Source organism: Naumovozyma dairenensis, chromosome 8 (assembly GCF_000227115.2).
Source record: "Naumovozyma dairenensis CBS 421 chromosome 8, complete genome".
NCBI lineage: Eukaryota > Fungi > Ascomycota > Saccharomycetes > Saccharomycetales > Saccharomycetaceae > Naumovozyma > Naumovozyma dairenensis.
The window spans coordinates 816,351-841,122 of NC_016486.1; the positions used below are offsets into that span (position 1 = coordinate 816,351).

The window sequence follows — 24,772 nt, forward strand, 5'->3', positions numbered from 1 at the left end:
TATATGCGTCACACTGAACTTCACGTAACTTTTAAGGAACTAGTACCACCAAAGTTACTTCACCTAAAACGGAAGGACATACGCGTAAGCATTTCGTATCCGTCGCCATTCTTGCGGATAGGTGCCACACAGATCTAAAAAACATACATCATCCGTAATACTATCCACGGGTAGGATTACCGTAGTAGTAGTATACACTATCAATATATATGGTCTACGTACTATTTATTATGGTTAGTTAGTTTAGATTGAATATCTATATATATATATATCATGTTTATATTGGATATACAACCACCATGGCAATGGTTTATTACATCCAGTTCATGCTGTGTTGTTGTTATCATCTTCCAGAACTAACCTCCCTCCTGCCCCTCCCCACTTCCGTTCTTCCCAGCCACCCTTGTCTTGTCTCGTCTTCTCCCCTTCTTGCTTGCCTTGCTCGTCGTCCAAACAACGACGAAGACAGACTTTTGAGATCAAATTTTGGGAAAACTGCAAGAGGGAAACCAAACAACGAAAACAGCAAAGACAAGACAAGACAAAAAAAAGAGGAAGAAGACTGCTGAGACAGAGAACAACGAGACAAACGAACATGTGCGAAAAAACTTTTCCTTCACAAAAACACACCTTCCTTATATACAATACAATAATACAACAACTCTTATCTAACTCTTGTTCCTATTTTCATCTTCTTGATCATCCTAAGACACTAACTACTACTATTACTATTACTACTACATACAAACCACTGTACTATACCGTGATAGGTACCATCATTCAAAAATTGTATTCCTATACAATATATACTACTCACTATACAAAGGTTGTTCTTCCTTAATTGATTCTACTTCGTCCCAATTACAGTAACTGAAGAAGATGTCATTGGCAAACTTACTCAATAAAGAAGATGAAGATCCAATACTTCGTACAACAGCAACAACAACCACTACTGCTACTCCTCACATGAATAATGCAACAAAAGATGAAAGAAAGAGGATTTTCCTAGAAGAATTAAATAATAACTTCAATATTCTCAATCAAAGAGATAAACTAGAAACCATATATCAAAATTGGAAGTTCTTAAATTTACAAGAATTTGAATTAATTAACGAATGGAATAATCAAAGCAAAGATTGGTTCCCTTCCCCTTTTTCTTCCACATCTCCTGATGATCTTCATCAAATTAATGGTGTAGAACATAAGGTTCCCATCAAGAGGAAGAATAAATCTGTATATGATGAGATCGAACTCATTAGAAATGAAGTGGAAAACTATAAACTTTATAAAGAATCAAATAATTATTTGAAATCAGGTATTGCTTCTACTACTGCCGCCACCACCACCACTGCTGCTGCTAAGAAGAAGTCGAAATTGAAATCTTCTAAGAGGCAACAAAAAAGTCAAAAGCAAAAAAGTTTGATTAAGAAAGATACAAAGAAGAAATCAAAAATCAAGACTGAATTACAAACTCCTTCCACGTCAACTTCAAATTCCTCTCCTAATGATATTGTCTCTGAACAAGACGGAGAAGACGAAGAAAATGAAAATGATTACATATCAGACGTATTCGAAGATGATGATGAAGACATCAAAATAATTGATGATGAAAATGATGAAGATTTCCAGCCAGAAAATGAATCCAAAAAATCATCAAAAAAATCTAAAAATACCAAGAAATCCTTAGTTAAAAAATCAAATGAACCTGTAACTTTACAAAGTGATAAAGATTTAATCGTTCGTGATTTGAAAAAAATGGTAAAGAAAAATAAATTGTTAAAGATTAAAAAGAGGAAATTTACAAGCTGTCTTGTAGTTGACTATGTCCCTCCAACTCCACCTATCGATGATGAATCAGATTCAGAAACAGAATTTAATGATGCAGAGACTCCATCGCCACCACAATTGATCATGAAATTGACTTTGAAACAATTCCATATGAGAAAGCTAAAGAAAATATTCAATGAAAGGAAGAAGGCAAAAGAAAAGGAAATAGCTGAAAAATTAGCAATTGAAAAGGCCAAAAAAATTAGAAATTGCCAACAATTTAAAGAAAAAATTAAAACCAAAATCAAACCATCAAAATCATCCAAAACATCAAAATCAACTAAATTAAATGAAACTGAAGAAACATCAGATAATGACGACATCCAACAGGATCATAAGAAACGGAAATTGAATGACCAAGAATCATCTATGGCAACAACAACAACGATTTCTCCATCTGAACTTTCAAACACATTATTGAATAAAGAATCATCAGCTACAATTCATGATTTACCAACTTACGGTATGAAAATGAGCGCTAAAGAAGCAAGAGCAATAAAGCGTCATTATGATAATACATACATTACCATATGGAAAGATTTAGCTCGTAAGGATTCTGCCAAAATGTTAAGATTAATTCAACAAATTCAATCCATAAAATCAATGAATTTTAAAAAAACTTCATCACTAGTTGCAAGAGAATCGAAAAAATGGCAAATTAGAAATTTCAAACAAGTTAAAGATTTACAAACTAGGGCAAGAAGAGGTATTAGAGAAATGTCAAATTATTGGAAAAAAAATGAACGTGAAGAAAGAGATTTAAAGAAAAAGGCTGAAAAAATTGCACAAGAAAATGCTAAGAAGGAGGAAGAAGAAAAGGAAACTATAAGACAATCTAAAAAATTGAATTTCTTATTAACTCAAACAGAATTATATTCTCATTTCATTGGAAGAAAGATTAAAACTACAGAATTGGAAGGTAATATGACAGATGATCAACATGCAGCTGCCATGACAGCTACGGCAACCACCACTACATCGAACCATATCGATTTGGAAAAAACTGAAGCCATGAAGAATGATTTCCATTCAATTGATTTCGATAACGAAGATGACGAACAATTAAGATTAAAAGCTGCTCAAAATGCATCAAACGTTCTTGCCCAAACTAGAGCAAAAGCAAAGGCATTTGATGATGAACATAACAATTTAGCTGCTGCCACAGCTGCTACCACCGCAAGAAGAACTCCAACTCCAATGGAAGATAATAATGAAGGTGAATTCAATTTCCAAAATCCAACTTCTCTTGGTGAAATCTCAATTGAACAACCGAAAATGTTAGCTTGTACTTTAAAGGAATACCAATTGAAAGGTTTAAATTGGTTAGCAAGTCTATATGATCAAGGGATTAATGGGATCCTAGCGGATGAAATGGGGTTAGGTAAAACTGTTCAATCTATCTCTGTATTGGCTCATCTTGCTGAAAAACATAACATTTGGGGACCATATTTGGTGGTAACACCTGCATCTACTTTACATAATTGGGTTAATGAAATTACTAAATTCGTCCCAGGTTTCAAAATATTGCCCTATTGGGGGAATGCAAACGATCGTAAAGTCCTTAGAAAGTTTTGGGATAGGAAAAATTTAAGATACACAAAGGATTCTCCATTCCATGTTATGATTACATCCTATCAAATGGTTGTCTCTGATGTCACTTATTTACAAAAAATGAAATGGCAATATATGATTCTAGATGAAGCTCAAGCAATTAAATCCTCATCATCATCACGTTGGAAAAATTTGTTAAGTTTCCATTGTAGAAATAGACTATTATTAACAGGTACACCTATTCAAAATAATATGCAAGAATTATGGGCTTTGTTACATTTCATTATGCCTTCACTTTTCGATTCTCATGACGAATTTAGTGAATGGTTTGCTAAGGATATTGAATCACATGCAGAATCAAATACTAAATTAAACCAACAACAATTACGCCGTTTACATATGATCTTGAAACCTTTCATGTTAAGGCGTGTGAAGAAAAATGTTCAATCTGAATTGGGTGATAAAATTGAAATTGATCTCATGTGTGATTTGACTCAAAGACAAGCTAAATTGTATAATATTTTGAAATCTCAAATCTCATCAAATTATGATGCCATTGAAAATGCAGCATCATCCCCTTCTTCTTCGGCGTCCCCAGATGAATCATTATCTGATCAAAATTTAGCTAACGCTGTCATGCAATTTAGGAAAGTTTGTAATCATCCAGATTTATTCGAAAGAGCTGATGTTGATTCGCCATTTGGATTCGTTGATTTTGGGAAAACTTCTTCGATTATGAGATCAGATAATAATAATAATGGTGACTTTGGTGAAGAAATATTTTATTCTTCTAAAAACCCAATCACTTATAATTTACCATCATTGGTATATAAAGAAATAATCCAACCAAATTATAAAAATAATATCGATATCATGGCTAAATTATTAAACTATAATTTCACTATTTTCAACCCAAAGAACAATCTCACATTATGTCGATATTTATCAAGAATAACTTCATTATCTCCAAATGAACTTTCCAAAATTTCACATAAATCTTTGTTAGAAAGGGCCATCTCTTTGGACTCGGAAATTGATGGATCAAATTTCATTGAAAAACTATCAATCCTTTTCCCCAACAGTGATGATGATGAAAATGATGGCATCAAATTAAAAGACAACTTTGAGAAAAACTTAAAAATTGTTGATAAAACGAGAAACCTACGAAACCTGTCAAGAACTTGCACTGATGGAGTTTTACAATCGCTTTTAAATATCAAAGAACATGTATATCAAGAAAACTACTTCAATTCATTACATCGTAGTTATCGTCCTAACGCATCATCTGTTCCCATTTCGATTGAAGTCAATGGTTCAAACCATTTTTCTAATCAAATGGAACGAGAATTATTCAATCCTACTATCGCACAAGCACTTTCTGAAATACCACCAATAACACAATATAGAATGCATGTTAAGAAACATATACCGATAGAATCATTCCCCAGCTCAGATTTCTACCCGCAGTCGTTAAACAAATTTTTCACGTCAACAATCTCTATGCCATCTATGGATAGGTTCATTACAGAATCTGCCAAATTGAAAAAATTAGATGAATTGCTAGTCCAATTGAAGAAAGAAGATCATCGTGTGTTAATATATTTCCAAATGACCAAGATGATGGACCTAATGGAGGAATATTTGACTTATAGGCAATACAGCCATATTAGATTAGATGGTTCATCTAAATTAGAAGACCGTAGAGATTTGGTTCATGATTGGCAAACAAAACCAGAGATTTTTGTTTTCTTATTAAGTACAAGAGCTGGTGGGTTAGGTATCAATTTAACTGCTGCTGATACCGTTATATTTTATGATTCTGATTGGAACCCGACAATTGATTCACAAGCCATGGATAGAGCTCATAGATTGGGTCAAACTAGACAAGTTACTGTCTATAGATTGTTAGTTCGTGGCACTATTGAAGAAAGGATGAGAGATAGAGCTAAACAAAAAGAACAAGTTCAACAGGTTGTTATGGAAGGTAAAACTCAAGATAATAATGTGAAGACTATCGAAGCCTCGAAATTTTGATATTGCGAAATCTCTAATGTTTTAATGAAAGAAAAAATAGAAATGAAACCACTAAGTTAACCAAGAAAGATGTATATATAATATATACTCTTACATAATTGTATTACCATTCATACTCTTATTTATAATATTTTTTATGGACTCTTTGTTATATTAACCCAATGCTCTTTTGTTTTTATTCATTACAGTATAAAAATATTCAAGTATAAATCCGTTATTCAGAACACACACGTTTTTAGCATCGAGAGGTATTTCTTATGATATTTACAAACTTTTTCATATTCTTCTCTTGAGACAGCTCCCTCTTTGAAAGCCCTTTCACGAGAGACTTTCATTTCATGTATCAAAATTGCAAAGGAGTCATTTTTCAAAGTTGCAATATCATTAAACTCATTGACTGCATGTTCAATTGTTATAATTTGTAAATCTTCTTCAGGATCGTGTGTACTTGTATCATTCTCACCAAACAACATATCGAAATCATCATCTTGTGTAGTTTCAGCCTTGGGTATAATCGTCTCCTTCTTAGCAACAGTTTCTTTCTTCAAAGGTCTGCCATCTACTTGTTGATTTTCTTCAGCCATTAATTGACTTAGTCGTACAGCCTCTATTTGTGTCTCTACATCGTGTAATACTAAGAAATAGAAACAATAATCTAAAACGTGCTCTGATTCCTTTGTTGACATCTTATTTCTTGCTACCGGGACTCCATACGTTTTTGATTTATAAATTAATGTTTGTAACACATCTGTAAAGAATTTTTCAGGTGATATGAGATTAATTAATTCAGATAGATAATCCAAATTATAATAAGTGCTGCTATGAAGATTCCAAAATGAATTTATTTGATTTGTCATGATTTTATTAATTGGATTTTCATCCAATATTAACAGTTTCCCATAGCCTAATGGTTTTTGTTGAGAATACATATTTTCTGAACTAACGATTCTGGGATCAGTATTATAAATTGGTGATATATTAAGAACTGATACCAATTTCCTGATCAATGACTCTAAGGCGGGATAACCACCATTTGCAGAAGAATAAACATTATAATTGGATTGCGTTTGAACACGGAATTTACGTAACACTTTCAATAGGGGGACTGCATTTAATCTTAATACTGCATTATGGAATGATCTGGAATCTTCGTTTAAAGTTCCTGGATTAAAAATCGAGTTCAATAGTACAAATATATTTTGTATTAGCTCGTCAGAGTATGTACCAGTTTTCAAAACTGCGAGATATTGTTCTAACCAATAAACTGTTTTAATCAAACCTATCATCATGAATGGTTGTAAAAAATATTCAAATCCTCCTAAAATGTTTGAGTTATCGTTAATGGCCCCCAATTCAATGGCAAGTAGAACTTGTTTTAATATAAAGGGTAGAAGGGTTGCTAATTGTCTTGGTTCTGTTGTCTGTGACAAATTATCTGATATGGAACCATTGACAAATAAATCATACATCCAACGTTGAACTAGTTTATAAGATTGTGTTAATAATTCTGGGGAGAGCGATTTTGAATCGTCTAATATGTAAGCGTCTGGTAAAGTTGATAATTTAGATAAGAAATTTATTGAGAAAGAATTTACCGTTGACAAGGATGGTGAAGTAAGAGCAACTTTAGTCAATTTGACATCATAAGTTTGCGATATAGTTATTATTAATAACAATGACCAACTAAATGATAAAGATATATTGTTGGATGCGTATCCTGAATCCTCATTATCTTCGCTTTTAACCGTGGTAGGGTCTTTCCAACTAATATCAACAAAGTTCATTAGACATTCTAAGAAGGATTGTGGGTTTGTAAAGGATAAAATCGTAGTTAATGAGTGATTGAAATTAAATGATAACAACGCACATAGTTTTGTAATAATTGTATAATTACCTTTATCAACAGAATCATTTAATAATGATAATATTGCTTCTGATAGTTGTCTTTGTTTGGTTGGGGCGATGGTATCAAAATTCATGAAAAGTTGGTATATCCCATTATTAATAGATGAAATGTTGTCAGTATTATTATTATCATTATTATTACCGTTAATCATTTCTAATTCTAATGCATTTATTGAATTTAATAAGAAAGTTGGTATATCATGAATATTTTCTTGAATACCTTGAGGGTTAGTTACAAGTAAATCATCTGTAGTTGTTAATGTTTTAGGGTCTATCAATTCAGATTCCCTTAAATAATCATTAATTAGACTTGGAGGTGATAGATTTAACATTACTAATGATTTGATGAAGTCATGTCTAATATCTAAACTTGTTGTTGGGTAATCATCAAACAAATCCTCGTTGGTACTTTTCAAATCATCTATTTGTGAATAATATGTTTTGATTGCTTTAGTTACTTTATCATCTATATTTTCTAGAGCTTTACTTGCTATTTGAGGATTCTTGGAGGTATGTTCTAACATCAATAATGGTAATTGTTTAGAGATAAATATTGTCCATCGTTTTTCTAAAAGATTTAAGTTAGCATTTGTTTGATGATATTGTTTATTACTGACAAATTGAGCAAAACAGGTGAAAGATGTTTCTATAAGATCAGTTAAAAGATGATCAGTTGATGGTAAAGGTTGTATAGGTTCTTTGAATAAGGACGATGCAATTGTGGCATATTTGGATAAGAAGTCTGAGTTTATTGGTTCCCAATAGAGAATCTTATAATTCAACCAAATGTTTTTATAATATCTCAAGAGTCTCATATCTTTATATTTTGCTCCAGACGAAGTGGACATTGGAGTTTTCATCATTGATAGGGGACTTGATATAAATTGTGGAGACGTTAAAGATGGAGATGTTGCGAAATCATGTATATTATCTTTAACGAAAGATGGTGCTCTTAATTCTTTAAATACTAATTTTGACTCGAGTGTTTGTGATAGTTTTTTATAAAGTAATTTGTTGGTATGTGATAATCGTGACATCAATTGACGTGAATTGTCTCTTGAATTTGGCGCCGTTATAGGCACTGGTGTCGTAATGAACCTCAATAACACTTGTAAAAGTTTAGTGATGGAAACTAATAATCCCTTTGGTATTTCTTTCATATTCATGCTTAAGATGCTAGGGATGATGATGTCTGGTAAATCTTTACAAAGTTGGTCTTGTACCAATTTATCAGAAAGAGATGAGAAAAACATAGAAGCTTTGGAGAAAAAATGTATCAGCATGTCAGTATTCGTTATTAAATCTAGTTTTGATAGGGATCGTTGTACCAAATTTGTATTATAATTAACGAATAAAAGGTGGGCAATGTAATCAGCAATTAAGAATGAGTTCCCCGAATTTAATAAATTAACGAAATCTGAAGAAAGAGCTTCTGATATTTCTCCCAAATTAGCTGAGTCATTTTGAGCATCCTCATCAACATTCTCAACCTTTGATAAGAATTTTTCATTGTAAAACTCATTGAAAAGGTTTAAGAATTCATTGGCAGGAATTTGTTTATCTGCACATTTTATGGCCAGATCAAAAACGGATTGCTTTTCAATGGCTGAAGACATAGAGCCTACCGACATGGATATTGGACAGGTAGTATAATCGTATGGTATAGACTCGAAGGTTCAATATAGAATCCTTCTTTCCTTCTTTGATTGCTTCTGTTTCTGTCCTGCTTTTATAATATATCTGTGTGTATATAAGTTCACTTTTCAAGAAAATTTCGTTGATTTTGCCAACTTTAAATGAATGAACCAATAACCAGGAAAATATGATTAGACAAAAATATTGTTAAAGGAAATAGTTATAGAGAGATGAATTGTCATGTCTTCATTCATTCGTACGTATATAGAACTGTATGATATATATATATATATGTTGGTTTATTTATTCTGATTATAATTATAAAGATGTATGATAACTCTCTTTTTATTTTAGTCAGAATATTATTATTGCTTTTCCTTTTCCTCATCTGTGTCTTGATGTTCAGCTCCCTCTAATGCAGTTTGCCAATTTGGAACATCGACTGGTTTAGGAGTTGTATGTTTTTGCCATTCTGGGGTTGATTCTCCTGTACTATCTATGTTTAACTCTTCTCTATTTCTCTTCCATGCTGGAATACTATTCTCGTTAGAAACAGCTTTATTGATTCCATTCTCTTGCTGGATATGATTACTAGTAGGTAAATAGTCATTTGGAAAATTCATTTTGGCTAGAAGCTCAGCAGTTGAAGGAATAGCATCCATACCAGGAATTCCAGTAGATGGAGATTTCTTATTATCCCCAAGACTTGGGGATGCATTTAATTCTTGCGGCAAATTACTACTATTCCTAATCAAATTCTTCAATGATTCGATTTCTGTGTTTATTTGATCCACTTGAGACGAGTTTCCGTTATCTTTAATAAATTTATCTATGGTATTTTGTAAATTTGACATTTCCAACTTCAACATTCTAAATTCATCTTCCATTTTCGTCCTCATCTCAGTGGTCCTATCCACAGTCATATTCAAATCCCTTATCACATCATCCAATTCATTCATCTTGGCTTCCTCATGTTCTTTAAATTCTGCTTGTTCCTGTTCAATAGCATTCAACACTTTATCAACTCTATTAAATTGATTCTTGATTTCTTCTTTATCTTGTTCTAACTTTGTCTTAGACTCAGGTAAGATATTGGGAAGCACATAACGTCTCGTCAATTCGTATACCCCATAAGCAATTCCTGCAGTAGCTGTAGCCATAACGAAGTAATCTTTCCAATCCCTACGAGGTATTGGTGGTGGTATGGCTTCATAATAATAAGAAGAAGAAGAGTTCCCTTCATCATCATTTTCGTTTCTTTTCCTACGGCCAATGTCATTACCCACAGATAATGGAATACCATTAGAATCCCGAGAATCTCTCAATGCAAGTTCAATTTCATCATTATTGAGACCTTTATTTTGTAAGAATTCAATTTTTTTAGAAAGTGGAGCATCTTTCACGCTTGAATCCTTTAAGAAGGAGACCGCTGAGGAGTATAAATCTCTCCTACTACTTTCACTGGTGATCGTGGTTTCTGATCCCATCTTCCTCTTTTTCTTTATAGTATTGGTATGTTCCTTTGGGTTCTCTCTTGTTGTAGTTGTTGTAGTAGTTGCAGTTGAAGTGCTTTTCCTTTAAAGAATTGTCTCGATAAGTTATTATAGAGACAAAATACATATGGAAAACCGATTTAGATAAAGAACAACAGGTGTAATTGGTGGATAACCATGATGATGAAAAAGGCTGACGATGCTGTTAATGAGTAAAACAATTTGAGATAGTGATCAATTTTGAATGGAACAATTGAAGAAACTATTGGAAAAAGAACAATCGTATAGTATAATACTGCTGCTAGATGTGAAAAATTCTGGGTTGAATGATGGTTTCCTTTTTGAAAATGCAATGAGATTCTTACCATTAGAATGGCAAGCACAGGTGTTAAGGAAGAAACTGCAACAAGATAAATTCACAGCATTATCAAATAAGCTTTTACAATTATTTGGATGCTCCATTGCTACTGGGTTGTACCCAGATGAAATCTCTTTCCAATACGAGACATTTGGGAAGCCCATCTTGAAAGGATTCGATAATATTTCGTTTAATATGTCTAATGGACAAGAATTTACATCGATGTGTTTACTGAAAGATGCTTTTTGTAATGGAATAATAAACCAAGTTGGCATAGATATGGCCTCAATTTATGACACAACGGGAAATGAAGATGAGATCTTGGATGTAGATGCTTTCAAAGGTATATTCCATAAGGATGAATTGCCAACATTCAAGAATTGTTCCACTGAAAAATTAGGAGAATTATTTACTTACTATTGGTCGTTAAAAGAATGTTATACCAAGTTCACAGGAACTGGTCTTAACTATGATTTAACAAAGATAAATATGGGTGAGATTCTAGATTATGATGATTCAGACGAGAAAGTCACTAAACGAAGAATACAACAACGAGACGTAACATTTTATTCCAAATGGATAAATAACGATAGAAAAGAAATAGTCACAATCTGTAGTTTCGAAGGAAGTTTCATTAAACCAAGAATATTTACTTTAAAACTTGCAAATATTTTAGAGTACTTTGAATCTATCAAAACTTGTAAGTAATTTCTGCTTAGTCTATATGTGTTTATTGTCTATAAATATGCGAAGCATTACATGTACAAAAATCCACACATTATTATTATTTTCTTTTGAGAAGAATTATGTAAAGGATATTGAACAAATATTATTCATTACTGTCTGTTTATTGATGTTAACTCTGAAGAAATGCTACTAGGAATGCATAGTACTCCATCAAAGGAGCCATCAATTAATTTCAATGCAGCAATGCCTAAACATGTATGATATAAATCCGGATCATCCTCATCATTTTTACTAAACCCGCCAATAATTGTGTTTTGTGTCCTTTCTAGAAGATATTTCTTTGCCAATGAAGTATCACATAAATCTTTCCAATGGATTGGCTCCAGTATTTTCAATGAATTTAAGCACCAAAACACATAACATGTGTCACCGAATTTATTCTCTCGACCTTGGAAACCACCATGATCACATTCATCGTATGATGGATTATTTTCATTCATATATGACATAGACCCTTGATTAAAGATCTGTCTATGTAATAACCATGTTATTGATTTTTCTTTGAAGTCATCAGATAATTCTTCCTCATCAATACGATCAAGTAAATATAAAGCTGATAAAGCACAGGATGTGTATCCTGCATGAGGTTCTCCATATGTTCCATATCCTCCCATATCACATTGTTGCTCCTTAATATATCGCAACATCTTTTCCACATCAATATATTCATTAAATTGATTTCTTTCTTTACACCCACAAAGGTACAATATGGCTACGGCAATATAACAGAATCTCAAATCATTACTATCCACTGGTGAAGGCTCATTATTACTATACAACCTCAAAACTGAAACAAATGAACCATCTTTTGCATCCTGACATTTCGAAACAAACCTACAAACACTTTTACAATCTAAGACATTTGTGAAGAATTCTTTATCATCTAAAATCAAAAGAGTTAACAATGCGAAAAGAGTATTTGGTAAAGTAATAGTGGTAACACCATTGATAGCCATAGTTTTTGAACCTATGAATCCAGATATGTTTTCATTTTTCAAATAATGAGAGCGAATCCAATGTATAGTGTTCTTCTTCTTGTATGTTATGATAGATGATGGATCCAAGGAGCTAAGTGTTTCAATGGCATAGAATATGATGGCCATTCGATTGACATCTTGATTTTGATGAGTTGAGGGAAGGAGATTCAAATGTCTTGTTACAAACTTGACATGTTTTTCAAGGATCTTGGTTGGGAACATTGCACCAAGCACAAGCTGGGATTATATATTTGTTGTGGTGGGCAAAAAGAAAGAACAAATTATATGTAATAGCACTATTAGCAATATTCCATCAAGAATATGATGCATTGATGGTTTGAAGTTTATTATCATTGGCATTTCTCTTGAAGAAAGAGAAAAAAGATATGCGCAAGCCGGGAATCGAACCCGGGGCCCAACGATGGCAACGTTGGATTTTACCACTAAACCACCTGCGCTTGTTTCTTGTGTTTTTTAGAAAACAGCCACCTTTTTGTCTCGCAGTATCAGTTTTTTCAAAAAAAATTTCGAATAAAAAGGAAAACACGATGAATGAGGACCATAAAGATCAAAGGGGGGAAACTCAAGCTATAATTTTGGCTTTTCTGCTGCATTTCAGTTAGAAGCAAAGTATTTTCATCGAATTTGGGTTAATATTCTCCATTTAGGCTTATCTTTTCAGTCTTGTTTCATTCTTATTGTTATTTTTTTTTCTGAAATAGAAAATTTTGCTGAGTGTTGAATTGAAACTAGACCAGGGCAAAGAATTAATTAATAACAGAACAACGAAAGCAAGAATGAAAGACATAAAAAAAAGGGTGCAAAAACTTCACGTTTTATTATCTTCGTAGGAACAAAAAGGCCCCTTTGGATAAAAACTTCTGCCGACAGAAAAACCCGGTGCTATTGAAAGCCTCCCTTTCAAATAAGTCTGTCATTTATCGTCTTTGTTGCCAAGCGATCAATCGATTGTCCCATTTTTGCAATACGAATTAGTACAGTCGTTGTTACCGGTGAAAGTCGCTTAACAAAAATAGCCGGGCAAAAGTTTTCAAATTTGTTAACCCTTTACTTTTGGCCACTTAAAAAATTTAATAAGAGTCCATAACCCTTTTTTATTTGGAATTCATGATATCACACCTTCCTTATATAATTTTTTAAGCGCTAGGTAAGGATTCTAAAATAAATCATACTGTGACACAGTGTACGTGTTGAATTGAAACGAGACCAGGACAAAGAATTAATTAATAACAGAACAGAATGTTTAGCTAGAGTAACGTAAAAAACCTGGCACCATCTCTATAACTCAAGATGGTTCTTTCAAGATACAGAGAACCATTTTGGTGAGGCCTACTGACCTCATAATAATACTTCCAAACAAATCAGGTGAAAAAATCAGAGCAGACTAATTTCTTTCCAAGGTTTTTAGCTCAAGTACATAAAATGCAAACCGTAATTTATTTACCGATTCAAAAAGGAAAAGGCCACCAGGTGATAAACTTTTCAAATATTTATATATATTAGTATCGTTTGTGCGTTTTAGCCTCAAAATTTACCCTAAATTATTTTAATAGTTCGAAGAAAAACTAATTTTTTACAGTTTATGTATTGACCGTTATTTTTATTATTTCGACCCTCCCCCTGGTTGTTTTCGCCCTAACTTGACGTGTAACAAGGAAATTTGCCATTAGCGGCGGTATCAAAATCGCATATATTTATTCACGCACCGAAAAATTACTCCGAAACACTTACTAAGGTGTACTTCGTACGTACGCAGTTAAATAAGTAAGTAAGTAAGTAAGTAAGTAACAGCCACTTTTAGAGGTGCATTTCATTGAGCAATTATCAACAACTGACAACCAACGAACAACAACTACTGTATGTATATCTCTCTTGTACGTACGTGAAGGGTACCTGATTTTTGGCTTGTATCGGATGCAGTTGCTTAGATCGTATGTAACAAGGAAACACTGCGCACGTTGTAGACATTTCTTCCGATAGAGGCTACATGGAATATAATCGAAAATTTAGAGATAACTCTGACTTCGCACAATTCTTGTTTTAAAGGCAAGCAGGATCTTTTTTCATCCATTTTCTTTCACTAAGTTAATCTAAACTAGACTGCTCTGCTAGTTGGTCATAATCTCAGGTATAAATATAGGTTGGCTTTCAGCTGTTGTTGCCGCTGTTTCTTTCTTCTTTTTTCTAGGAATTAAGCCCCCTTGGTGCTGCTGCTAAAGAGTTCTCGATACGAGGAGGCTAGACAATAAGTATAAAATGAAGATGATTCCTCAAGTCATGCCAAACACAATCTTATTTAAAAGACATGAAGGTCATAATCACTCTGAGGGGGGCGCTGGTACCGGTACTCATTTCGCAAACATTCAATATGGTTACTACGTCCTCGGAGTTTCCCTCTTTTACATCGTTATCTTATCATTTTTACAGTATTTCAATATTCATTTGAAAAATAGAATGAAATTGAACTCTTCTAAAATATTAAGATGGGCCATCTCATTCAATCCCTTCTTCCATCTTTTCATAATAATGATACTAGTAATGGTCCCCTTCTATTCGGGGAAATACCCTGCTACAAAAGTGGTTCAGGTATACCTAAAGAGAGCAGGTAGACTAAGTTACGTCTTAGTTACCATGAATCTTTTACTGAATTTCAGAGTTCATAAATGGTTCAACTATGTCGATTTGGTACCGTTACATAAATGGTTATCCAGATTCTTAGCATTATTTGCAATAATTCATAGTATCGGATACTTCGTTAGATGGACAGTGGTGAAACGTTACAGTTTGGCTGCTCAATGTAAAAAACCTTTGAATTTAGTAGGTATCATACTTTTCGGTTTCATAATCCTTTTAATTGGTGCATCAACAAAACCATTTAGAAGATGGAATTATAAAGCATTTTATATCATTCATAATCTCATGAATTTATGCTTCATTATAATGACTCCAATACATGCAAGACCAGGTGTCATGTTCCCATTCTTAATTATCAACGTCTGCCTATTATTCATTCAAAACGTTATGAAACTTTTATATGTGAAAAGAATCTTTATAGAAAAGAAAGTAACATCAGATGAAACAAATTTGACCTTAGTCCAAATCCCAAGAAGTTCCATTCCCACTGCTAATTTCCCATTGACCACTCATATCAGAATAGCCGAATGTAATAATATTCTAAACCCATTCTTTTGGATATACCCATCACATCCATATTCTATCGCAAGCGTCTCCACTGATCCATACATTGATCTCATTATTTCTGAATCTAGATTCAAATTACAAGAAAATAAACAATACATAATGGTTGGCTTTTATGAACAAAATTCAAAAATCCCTGAAACCTTTTATAACCCAACTGTAAATAAGAAAATTGCCATTGTGGTTGGTGGTTCAGGAATATCATTCGGATTACCAATCTTCACATACTTGACACAATCACTCTCGCAAAATGACAATGTCGATCAAAGCCAGATGGACTCTATAGAGGAATGTAAATTAATTTGGTTAATTAGAGATGTAGCTCAATTGGAAATAGTGGAAGATTATTTAAATGCAAGATTTAGAAACTTACCTAAGAAATCTCAACTTCTAATCTATATTTCTAAATCAAAATCTCGTAGTGAAAATAATGATATGGAAATCGAAATGGATTCCCTAATGAGAGGTTCAGATCAAATTAACGACGATGATAACAATGACAATGACAATGACAATGACAATGACAATGACGGTTGTTCAGAAGATAGTAAAAATAGTAAAAATGATATAAATGGTCAAACTAGGGAAATTATTAAGTTGAAAAAATCCATCCATTTTAAAAGATTCAATTTCATTGATGATTTAAGTAGCATGGCTTCAAATAATAATGATTATATGAAAGGTAATGAAAATTGGTTGTTTTGTTGCGGACCTGATAAATTAAATAGAGATGCTAAGGATTTTGCAAACAAAAATTCAATTAATTATATCTCTGAATCATATGGATTTTAATACAACTCGAAGAAACTTCTAGTTCTATAAAATATATACAAATTGCTCAAATCGTAGTCATGTAATAATATTCTATATAATAATAATAAACTTAATTGATACTCTATGATATTTTATATAACTTTCTTTGTAATGATATATTAAACTAGTTTATTTGTTTTTCATGTATAAGCATATATCTGCAGTATAATGGCATATAAATTAATTTATAACATTAAAACGAAATCCTGTAGGAAGCAATCTCAAATGGTCTTAAAGTAATTGGAATTTCAAATATATCCTTTTCATTCTTCTTGACCGTAACAAGTTCCTCAACTTCTAATTCCAAATTGTCAATCTTTTCCACAGACTTAATAGGTAAACTAGAAAATAAGGTAGCAGTGGCCTCTCCTCCTAGAGATTCATAAACTCTCACGACCATGGTATCATTCTCATTCGTTTTCAAAGCGTACTCAGATTTAATACCTTTATCATCTTCACCCCTCTTAATATTGGAAAGAATAACATTTTCATCACCCTTAATATTAATAATATTGTTGAACGCTTTTGCAAGATTCACTGATAATTGATATTTGTCGGTATAATTAAATTCATGTGCTAACTTCACTGTATCTGCTGATAACATACCCTTATGTGGGAAAATTGCATAACTGATCTCATGAGATCCCATATCACAATGAGCATCCGGTGCCTTTGGTGAACGAAGCAATGATAATCTCATTAAGTTACCATGCGTAGAAAACCCATATTTACAATTATTCAAAATGGAAACACCCTTAGAAAATTCAGAATAATCAGCAAATTTATGTTGACAAACTTCAAATTTAGCCACATCCCAAGATGTATTGTAATGTGTTGGTCTCTTAGTAACACCGAATTGAGTTTCGTAAGATGCAAATTCATTACGAATGTTGACAGGAAATTCAACTTTCAAAAATTTATTCTTTGCTTGCCAATTTTCCACAATAGTGCATATGTTAATTTGAGATCCCTCTAAAGTGGATGGATTGGCAGCAGGTAATGTAATCTTGGTATTAATTTTACAATCTTCGGAGACTTTCACAACTACTTCAATAGTGACACCTTTTTTCGATGCAGAAATGACATCGACATGTTCAATTTTAGTTAAGTATTTATATTGGTTGACTGAGTATAATTCAGTATCCCAAGCTTGCCAACTTAAAGGTTTATCATCAAAGATAACAAATTGGTTTGCACCTAACTTGTTTCTTCCATGTTTCAAATCAATAAATTCTTTACCACTTGAAAGATCAATAATACTTACAATGGCGCCTGTAACTCTGTCAACAGAAACAGATAATTTCCCATTAGACATAATAAATAACTTCTTACTTTCTTGTAACTTTGCATGGAATTCTTCAGCAACAACTTTATCATCTTCAGTCTCATGTAAAGAGTTTAACCAAGTTAAAGTTGATAAGGTTTGAGCTTTCCCGGATCCATTTTCGTGTAAGAACGTCATAACTTCTTCTAACAAACCTTCACATTCTTTAACAACTTTTTCCAATAGTGGAGTAGATTCATATTTATAAACTATTTCAATACAAGAACCTGGTAAGACGTCATGGAATTGACATAGTAAGACATTTTCCCATAATTCATTGATTTTGGCAATAGGATATTTATATTCATCTGGATAAAGAATTGACGCCTTTGTTGCAATCCATTCTACATCGTGTAACTTAATTTCAGCTAATCTCATTAATCTTTTCGTCTGAGCTTGACTTGTATAAGTACCTCTATGGAATTCGAAATATAATTCACCAGACCAAGTTGGTAAGTCATTACCTTGATTAGTTCTCTTTAAAATATCTTGGTAGAATTCATCCACATCAGTACCAACCTCTAATTTGGGAATGACATTACCATTCTTATTACTCATTGATCTAATACGTCTCATTTTTTCTAACATTTCACGAGTTGGACCACCACCACCATCACCTTTCCCATATAACATTAAACCAGCACCATAAAATTCAGCAGATTTATTTTGCTTTGCCGTACGTAAGACATCCCCAAAATGAGAATCAGCAGTATAGGTATTACCTGGTGGCATATGAGTCAATAATTGAGAACCATCAATACCAGCCCAATTAAAAGTGGAATGAGGGAAACTATTAATATTATTCCAAGATAATTTTTGTGTTAAAAATTTTGTGATACCTGATAGTTGACATAATTGAGGCACTTGTGAAGAGTAACCAAATGTATCTGGTAACCAAAAGATATCAGATTTTATACCGAAATATTTCAAAAAGAATCTTTGACCAAAGAAAAACTGTCTTGCTAATGATTCACCACCTGGGATATTAGTATCATTTTCAACCCATGAACCACCGATTGGAAAAAATTGAGATTGTTGAACTTTTGGAACTAAAACATTCTTGAAGAATTCAGGATGTTCTTGTAATAACCATTTAAATTGCTGTGCTTGTGATGCAGCGAATTGGTATTCTGGATACTCATCCATTAAAGTACATTGAGAAGCCCAAGATCTAACAATTTTCCTCTTAGTTTCAGCAAAGGGCCACAACCATGCGGTATCAATATGACAATTACCGATACTATATACGCTTGTAAATCCATCCGGATCACCATGAGAATAAACTCGTTCAGTACCATTGAATTCATCAAAATATTCCTTTTTCAAAAATTCACGACATTTCTTGACACTAGATCTATCTTGAGGATCAAATAAATCCATACATTTATTGGCAATTTGTCTTGCTTGATGTTTTTGGAATGTATCATCAGGTAGCTCTCTAGCAGCATCTCCAAGCATCCAAAAATCAATATATAACGCACGAGCTTCCCAATCAGGCCAGACGATATCAGCATTTTTCAATTGGAAAGTTCTATTATTATCAGGAGGGTTAATTGTAGAACCTTCTCCACAACCAAACATACCATTATTCCCTGTTTCAATATAAAAGAAATATTCACCATCTTCATTTTTTGGCAAAAGATATTCTGTTCTTTCACCATTCCCGGAGAATGCAGTAGCTGGGACCAAAGTTTCAGGGTCAATAACTACACCTTCATTGCAACAATCGAATTGGAAAATCAATTGATCTTTAGATTGAACCCATTCATTTGGAATTGACAGTTCCACTTTAAACCAAGTAGTAGACCAGGATGGACCAAATGCTTGACCCATATGAGCGTCTTGAAATTCCAATTCACCCTTCTTGGCAGCTTCAATGATTGATTTCCAAGGTGGTCTCTTATCAGGAGACACTGGAGATGATCCCTTTTCAAAGGGGACTTGGTACCATCTTAATTTCACGTGTGATTGGTCTAAACTGATACGAGCTTTATCGTAGAATTTTGGAAGGTTTAAATCTTTATATTCTCCTCCACTGCTTATGAATTGACGTAATCTGTTTTCATAGATACTTTTCACTGGTTTGAATTGGGGGTCATAGTTGATCCTAGTAAACGATGATGAGGAAGACATCTCGTTAAAGTATTTGAATCGTGTACTCTTGAATTCTATGTTATATCTTCTTTATTTGTTAAAGCAGCTAGTTACACAACTAGTTACATAATCTTCAAAAAAATAGGAAGAAAAGGGATATCTGTTCTTTTGTATACTAGGCAGGTAGAATTAGATATTGATGACACGGTGTGCATCTTACATAGATTTGCCTTCCTTTCCCTTACCTGGATTTATGGGATGTTGTTTACGTACGTATTAAAACTTCGGTGTTTCAAAGGTCTAGGCGCCCCTTATTTCAATACCGCGGATTTCCCCATAACGACAGCTTTCTCCGTCACATTTATTTTTCTTATCTGATATGTATTAATTATAGGTAGAAGCAAAAGAGCTTCGGTAAGTGAATATATTAGTTATTATATAATGGTTGTTAATATTATTATGAAGTATTTTTTTCAAATCTATATGGTTTACAAAGTTCTTGTTTGTTGTCTTTGAGGTACTTATTCAGATATGGATAGTAAAGGTATACTTTTTTGAATGTATACATTGCTATTGCTGTTACTGTTCTTCATGTTTCTTCTTTTAAATATCGTCGACGTATTCAAGTCCATTTCAAATAGACTATGGAGTGAGGTGTTATCTGAAAGATAATCATGGAATACTTGAGTAGAGGAAATACCAGTTTCAAAAATTGTGTCTTTTCCGTTAGTCGAAGGATATTTCCTGCGAAGATCTTCATCATCATGCTGGTTATTTTGGCGGATAGTTATTGTCCCGATATTACTTGAGTTTTGGAGTAAAGATCCTATATCAGATAAACTGTTTCTATCGATTAATCTTCTTTTCTCGCCAGAACTGCCTTGTAAAAAATTATGATTTGGTTGAGAGAATATTTTGGAATTACGAGGAATAATATCATTGTATTTATTCAACCATGGGTCATTTAATAAGTCATCAATGCTATAACGTTTTTTAGGATCCACTTCTAATAATCTTGAAACACAATATTGAGCTTCCGGGCTAATCTCATTCCACCAAGGTGCTAAAAAATGATAATCTCCATGACGGATTTTCCTAGTAATAGATTTATTTTGATCAGCATAGAAAGGTGGGAATCCACATAATAAAGTATAAAGAACACATCCAATACCCCATAAATCTGTCTTTGTTGTGTATGATTTATTTCTAATGATTTCTGGTGATGCATAACTAATAGTACCGCATGGAGTATCAGCAGTTTCATTGAATAGTTTCTTGGAAAGACCAAAATCAGTTAATTTCACTTTACCAATTCCTCCCCCACCAATGCCTGGTCTAAATTCACCTTCATCTACTTTTGTAAATGGATTATCTGTTTTCCTTAGTTTACGAACTTGAGATGGAATCAATTCAATGGGTTCAAATAATAAATTTTCAGGTTTGATATCACGATGAATTATACCTAATGTATGCAAATGTTTAACCGCATGAGCTAATTGTTGAATAACATGACGTGTCAAATCTTCACTAAAATATGTGAATTTTACAATCTCATCATAAATTTCACCACCTTTCAAATATTCTTGAATGATATAATAATAAGATTTTGTTTCAATGAAATCAATAAAATCAACGATTTCTGGACATTGTGAAGATGCTTGTTGGTGAATAGAAACTTCCTTTAGGACTTGCTCCCTTGATGTGGAATGTTTGGTATCCAGTTTTGATGTGGAATCCTTCAAATCCACTTTTTTAATAACTTTAATGGCAACATTTTCATAGACTTCAGATAAATAAGAAGTTTTAGACGTCGATGACATTATTGGAGCTGCACGGTAGACAACGGAAAAGGCACCCTTACCGATTTTTTCTAATAAGGTATAACTTTCTAATTCAGATTGCTCATTGAATTTGAAGTTTATTTTGGCTTGAGTTTGCTTTTTCTGCCTGTTATTCTTCTTATTATGAGAAAAGGCTTCAGAAGATGATGAACCAAAACTAGAACCAGAATAGAAATCGAAACCAAGGTCCAAATCAAGGTTTGGATCAATATTTAAGGCATCTAGATTGTTATCGTTGTTATTATTATTATTATTATTATTATTATTATTATTATTATAATTATTGGCATAGTGGTATTGATCGTTTGTGGAAGCAGTTGTGACGTTATCGTAAGTATATTGAGTATTTTCAACAAAATAAGAATTAGTTTTGTCAGTTTGAGAACCATGCGAGTTTGAATTAGAATTAGAGAATTCATGTATATTAGAAGGTAGGAATATGCTACCTCTAGGTATCTTATATGTGTCCGCAGTTGAAAATGTGACGTTATTATTAGGGGCAAACGTTCCTTTAGCAGCTTTGGGGTTGATATGGAGCCAGCCTTTAATATTTTGCATTTTCGTAAGAATCTATATGTTTGTTAGTTGAGTTTAAATACTAGTGATCTAAACTTGTTTTGGAATGTTTTTGTATTTAAATTACAATTTGATCTGTTGGTTATTTCTCCCAGTATGATTAGAAAGAAAGTAAATACAAGGAAACGATGTATGAGAAAGATATTCTCGATGATTAAGCAATAAGAGAAGATCTTATATATATTAATAAGTTCATCGATTTAAGGATGATAAGAAGGAAACATATAATGAATAGAGAAAAGTTTCTCGTACTCCCAAAATAAGAAAACTGGAGTAGGTTCTATAGTTCAGGTGGAGAGTAGTAATCCCATGATTTCAAACTTGTATATTATTGGGGAGGGACACATGTTGCTATAGAAAAGGCTTGACAGATTGTTGAACTGCAGCTATAATATAGTGAATGGTGTTATACGTTACATCAGAATGGGTATTGAGTATATTGTGTCAGGGACGTAATTCTATTGTTACGTAGAGGGTTATTGCCTTCGATGTAGGGGCAAACCGGTTCTCGAAACACCGGTTTACATTCCCGCAATTTGTCTGTATATTCTTCTCAGGAGCTCGATAATGGGGCTTCTCTACCTGCGTGGTGCCCTCTCCACATAGTGTATAGGTATGTGGGAAGGAAGGTTTAAAGTTGCTACTCCGTTTAACGGCAATGATTACTCCGCTAGTGCCAAGCTGTCCAAGCTGCTACCGAAGCTGCTGCCCATTGACCATTGATCGTTGCCCATTGCCCATTTCTTGTCCTGGAAAAAGTTCTCCTCACAAAAGTAAATGCCACGAAACCAAACTTTGCGTCTCAAAGGAGAAGAGGTACAAATGCCCATGGCATCCATAGATGAAAATCTTCCTCGCCGAGACAGAGCCCCCGTGGCATTTGGTATTACTGTCCTGTTCGCGCGGGCATTTCTGTGGATGGTTTGTTCCTTTAATTTTCCCCTCCCGGCTGAATTTGACAACCCAAATGACGATTCCTGGATCCTGAAGAGTCAAAGAGAGGGACACAAGAAGTCAAATAAGAAACCAGAGAAGGGACGGAGTTTCTAACGAAAATTCTCACTGAAAATACGCCTTCTGGGAAAAACCGGATACTTTGATGTAACTCCTATATTTTTCATTGTGAGTATCCCTCCCCTGAACTTGGCTCATAAATAATTCGATTCCTGTCAACTGTCTCCAATATACCAATTTTAAAGCCACTTTTGAAACAATTACCCCTCTTTATTCCAAAATAGTATGTATTGTTCAACCATGCATACGTACATTCCTCTTTCTTTTACCTAATGCATCTGCATAAACAATTTAGGAAATGCTTCGTAATTTATGACTCTCCATGTAAGCATACAACATGGCTTCTGCTTGCCGGGTCCTCTGTTCCGACACTTTTAACGTAGTTGTCTAGGTATGTTTTTTTATTAGACAAAGCCAGAAGGATAAAAAGATGCTTATTGATTTTTTCTCTCTTCTTTACTGCTTTAGAAACCTTCCTTGAAGATGACGCCATTTTTGTTCTACATATCTCATATGTGTAATATATACTGTACTTTCTTTGAAGTTCCTGGTCTGTGGAAAACTTACGTTAAAAGATCTCTATTTTACTTACCGCCGTTTCTCAAGATGTGAATTCCTACTCCATATTACAACGTCGTTACTTCTGTACGTAGGTACATGCTAAAGGAATCGTTGAATAAAGCTTTGGGCTTTACCAAATACAAGGTGTGAAGTGTATTTCCCTCTTAGAGAAACATTATCTTTTTTATTAGTTATGGATTATTGTCACGATTTTGTGATATATTACCTCGCGATAATATATAAACCGCACTCTTATTTAACAGCCGACTATAAGTCAACTTACCCTGCACCTTGATCCTTTATAAAAAAATTATAGACGTCTATGATATGAAATCTTTTACGTCTGTTATGACCAGTTTGGGTGAAGTTGTGTCCTTATTATCTTGATTACCTTGATAATGAGTTACGAATCTGGTGTGTCTTATCTCTGATATTTCTACTTTTGAGAAATTAGAAGATAACGAATGCAATATCTACTATTCTATTATCTCTGTATCCAATATAAGCTCAATAGTTAGATCTATACCGGCAGATAATTATTACCAGTATCAAAACTTATATCTTGTAGCTCTTATAATATACGTACACTAAGCTCGATGAATAGCAGATAATTATCAATCCTATGGATGTGTATTACTGTCTATCGGTGAGTAGTATGAGTAGTATGTTTATCGATGAGTATGTCTATCGATGAGTATGTTCCTTTCGGTGATGTGATGATCCTTTCGGTGAGGATCTGATGCGATGTTATGTGATGTAATGTTATGTGATGAGATATTATGTGATAGGATATAATATTCTCT

The 24,772-nt window shown here is 33.3% G+C and overlaps 8 protein-coding genes and 1 non-coding gene across 9 annotated transcripts; 3 read left to right on the forward strand and 6 right to left on the reverse strand.

The window, feature by feature from the left end:
- Positions 1–879: 879 nt before the first annotated feature.
- On the forward strand, positions 880–5,412 carry INO80 (chromatin-remodeling ATPase INO80; the record flags this gene model as incomplete). The annotated part of the gene is made up of 1 exon (XM_003671707.1): positions 880–5,412. One exon carries the CDS (start codon positions 880–882, stop codon positions 5,410–5,412), a length of 4,533 nt encoding a protein of 1,510 aa, XP_003671755.1.
- Positions 5,413–5,630: 218 nt separating this feature from the next.
- On the reverse strand, positions 5,631–8,948 carry NUT1 (Nut1p; the record flags this gene model as incomplete). The annotated part of the gene is made up of 1 exon (XM_003671708.1): positions 5,631–8,948. One exon carries the CDS (start codon positions 8,946–8,948, stop codon positions 5,631–5,633), a length of 3,318 nt encoding a protein of 1,105 aa, XP_003671756.1.
- A 369-nt stretch (positions 8,949–9,317) lies between these two features.
- Positions 9,318–10,439, reverse strand: PEX14 (Pex14p; the record flags this gene model as incomplete). Its single annotated transcript, XM_003671709.1, has 1 exon — positions 9,318–10,439. The coding sequence occupies one exon, from the start codon at positions 10,437–10,439 to the stop codon at positions 9,318–9,320; it is 1,122 nt and encodes a 373-aa protein (XP_003671757.1).
- Positions 10,440–10,689: 250 nt separating this feature from the next.
- Positions 10,690–11,511, forward strand: LYS5 (holo-[acyl-carrier-protein] synthase; the record flags this gene model as incomplete). Its single annotated transcript, XM_003671710.1, has 1 exon — positions 10,690–11,511. The coding sequence occupies one exon, from the start codon at positions 10,690–10,692 to the stop codon at positions 11,509–11,511; it is 822 nt and encodes a 273-aa protein (XP_003671758.1).
- A 128-nt stretch (positions 11,512–11,639) lies between these two features.
- Positions 11,640–12,749, reverse strand: CDC43 (protein geranylgeranyltransferase type I subunit CDC43; the record flags this gene model as incomplete). Its single annotated transcript, XM_003671711.1, has 1 exon — positions 11,640–12,749. The coding sequence occupies one exon, from the start codon at positions 12,747–12,749 to the stop codon at positions 11,640–11,642; it is 1,110 nt and encodes a 369-aa protein (XP_003671759.1).
- A 165-nt stretch (positions 12,750–12,914) lies between these two features.
- NDAI0Htrna9G lies at positions 12,915–12,985 on the reverse strand. The gene has a single exon. It is a non-coding gene; the product is annotated as a tRNA-Gly (tRNA).
- A 1,819-nt stretch (positions 12,986–14,804) lies between these two features.
- Positions 14,805–16,538, forward strand: AIM14 (putative metalloreductase; the record flags this gene model as incomplete). The annotated part of the gene is made up of 1 exon (XM_003671712.1): positions 14,805–16,538. The coding sequence occupies one exon, from the start codon at positions 14,805–14,807 to the stop codon at positions 16,536–16,538; it is 1,734 nt and encodes a 577-aa protein (XP_003671760.1).
- Positions 16,539–16,752: 214 nt separating this feature from the next.
- AMS1 (alpha-mannosidase) lies at positions 16,753–20,016 on the reverse strand (the record flags this gene model as incomplete). The annotated part of the gene is made up of 1 exon (XM_003671713.1): positions 16,753–20,016. One exon carries the CDS (start codon positions 20,014–20,016, stop codon positions 16,753–16,755), a length of 3,264 nt encoding a protein of 1,087 aa, XP_003671761.1.
- A 482-nt stretch (positions 20,017–20,498) lies between these two features.
- RCK1 (putative serine/threonine protein kinase RCK1) lies at positions 20,499–22,376 on the reverse strand (the record flags this gene model as incomplete). The annotated part of the gene is made up of 1 exon (XM_003671714.1): positions 20,499–22,376. One exon carries the CDS (start codon positions 22,374–22,376, stop codon positions 20,499–20,501), a length of 1,878 nt encoding a protein of 625 aa, XP_003671762.1.
- Positions 22,377–24,772: the final 2,396 nt, after the last annotated feature.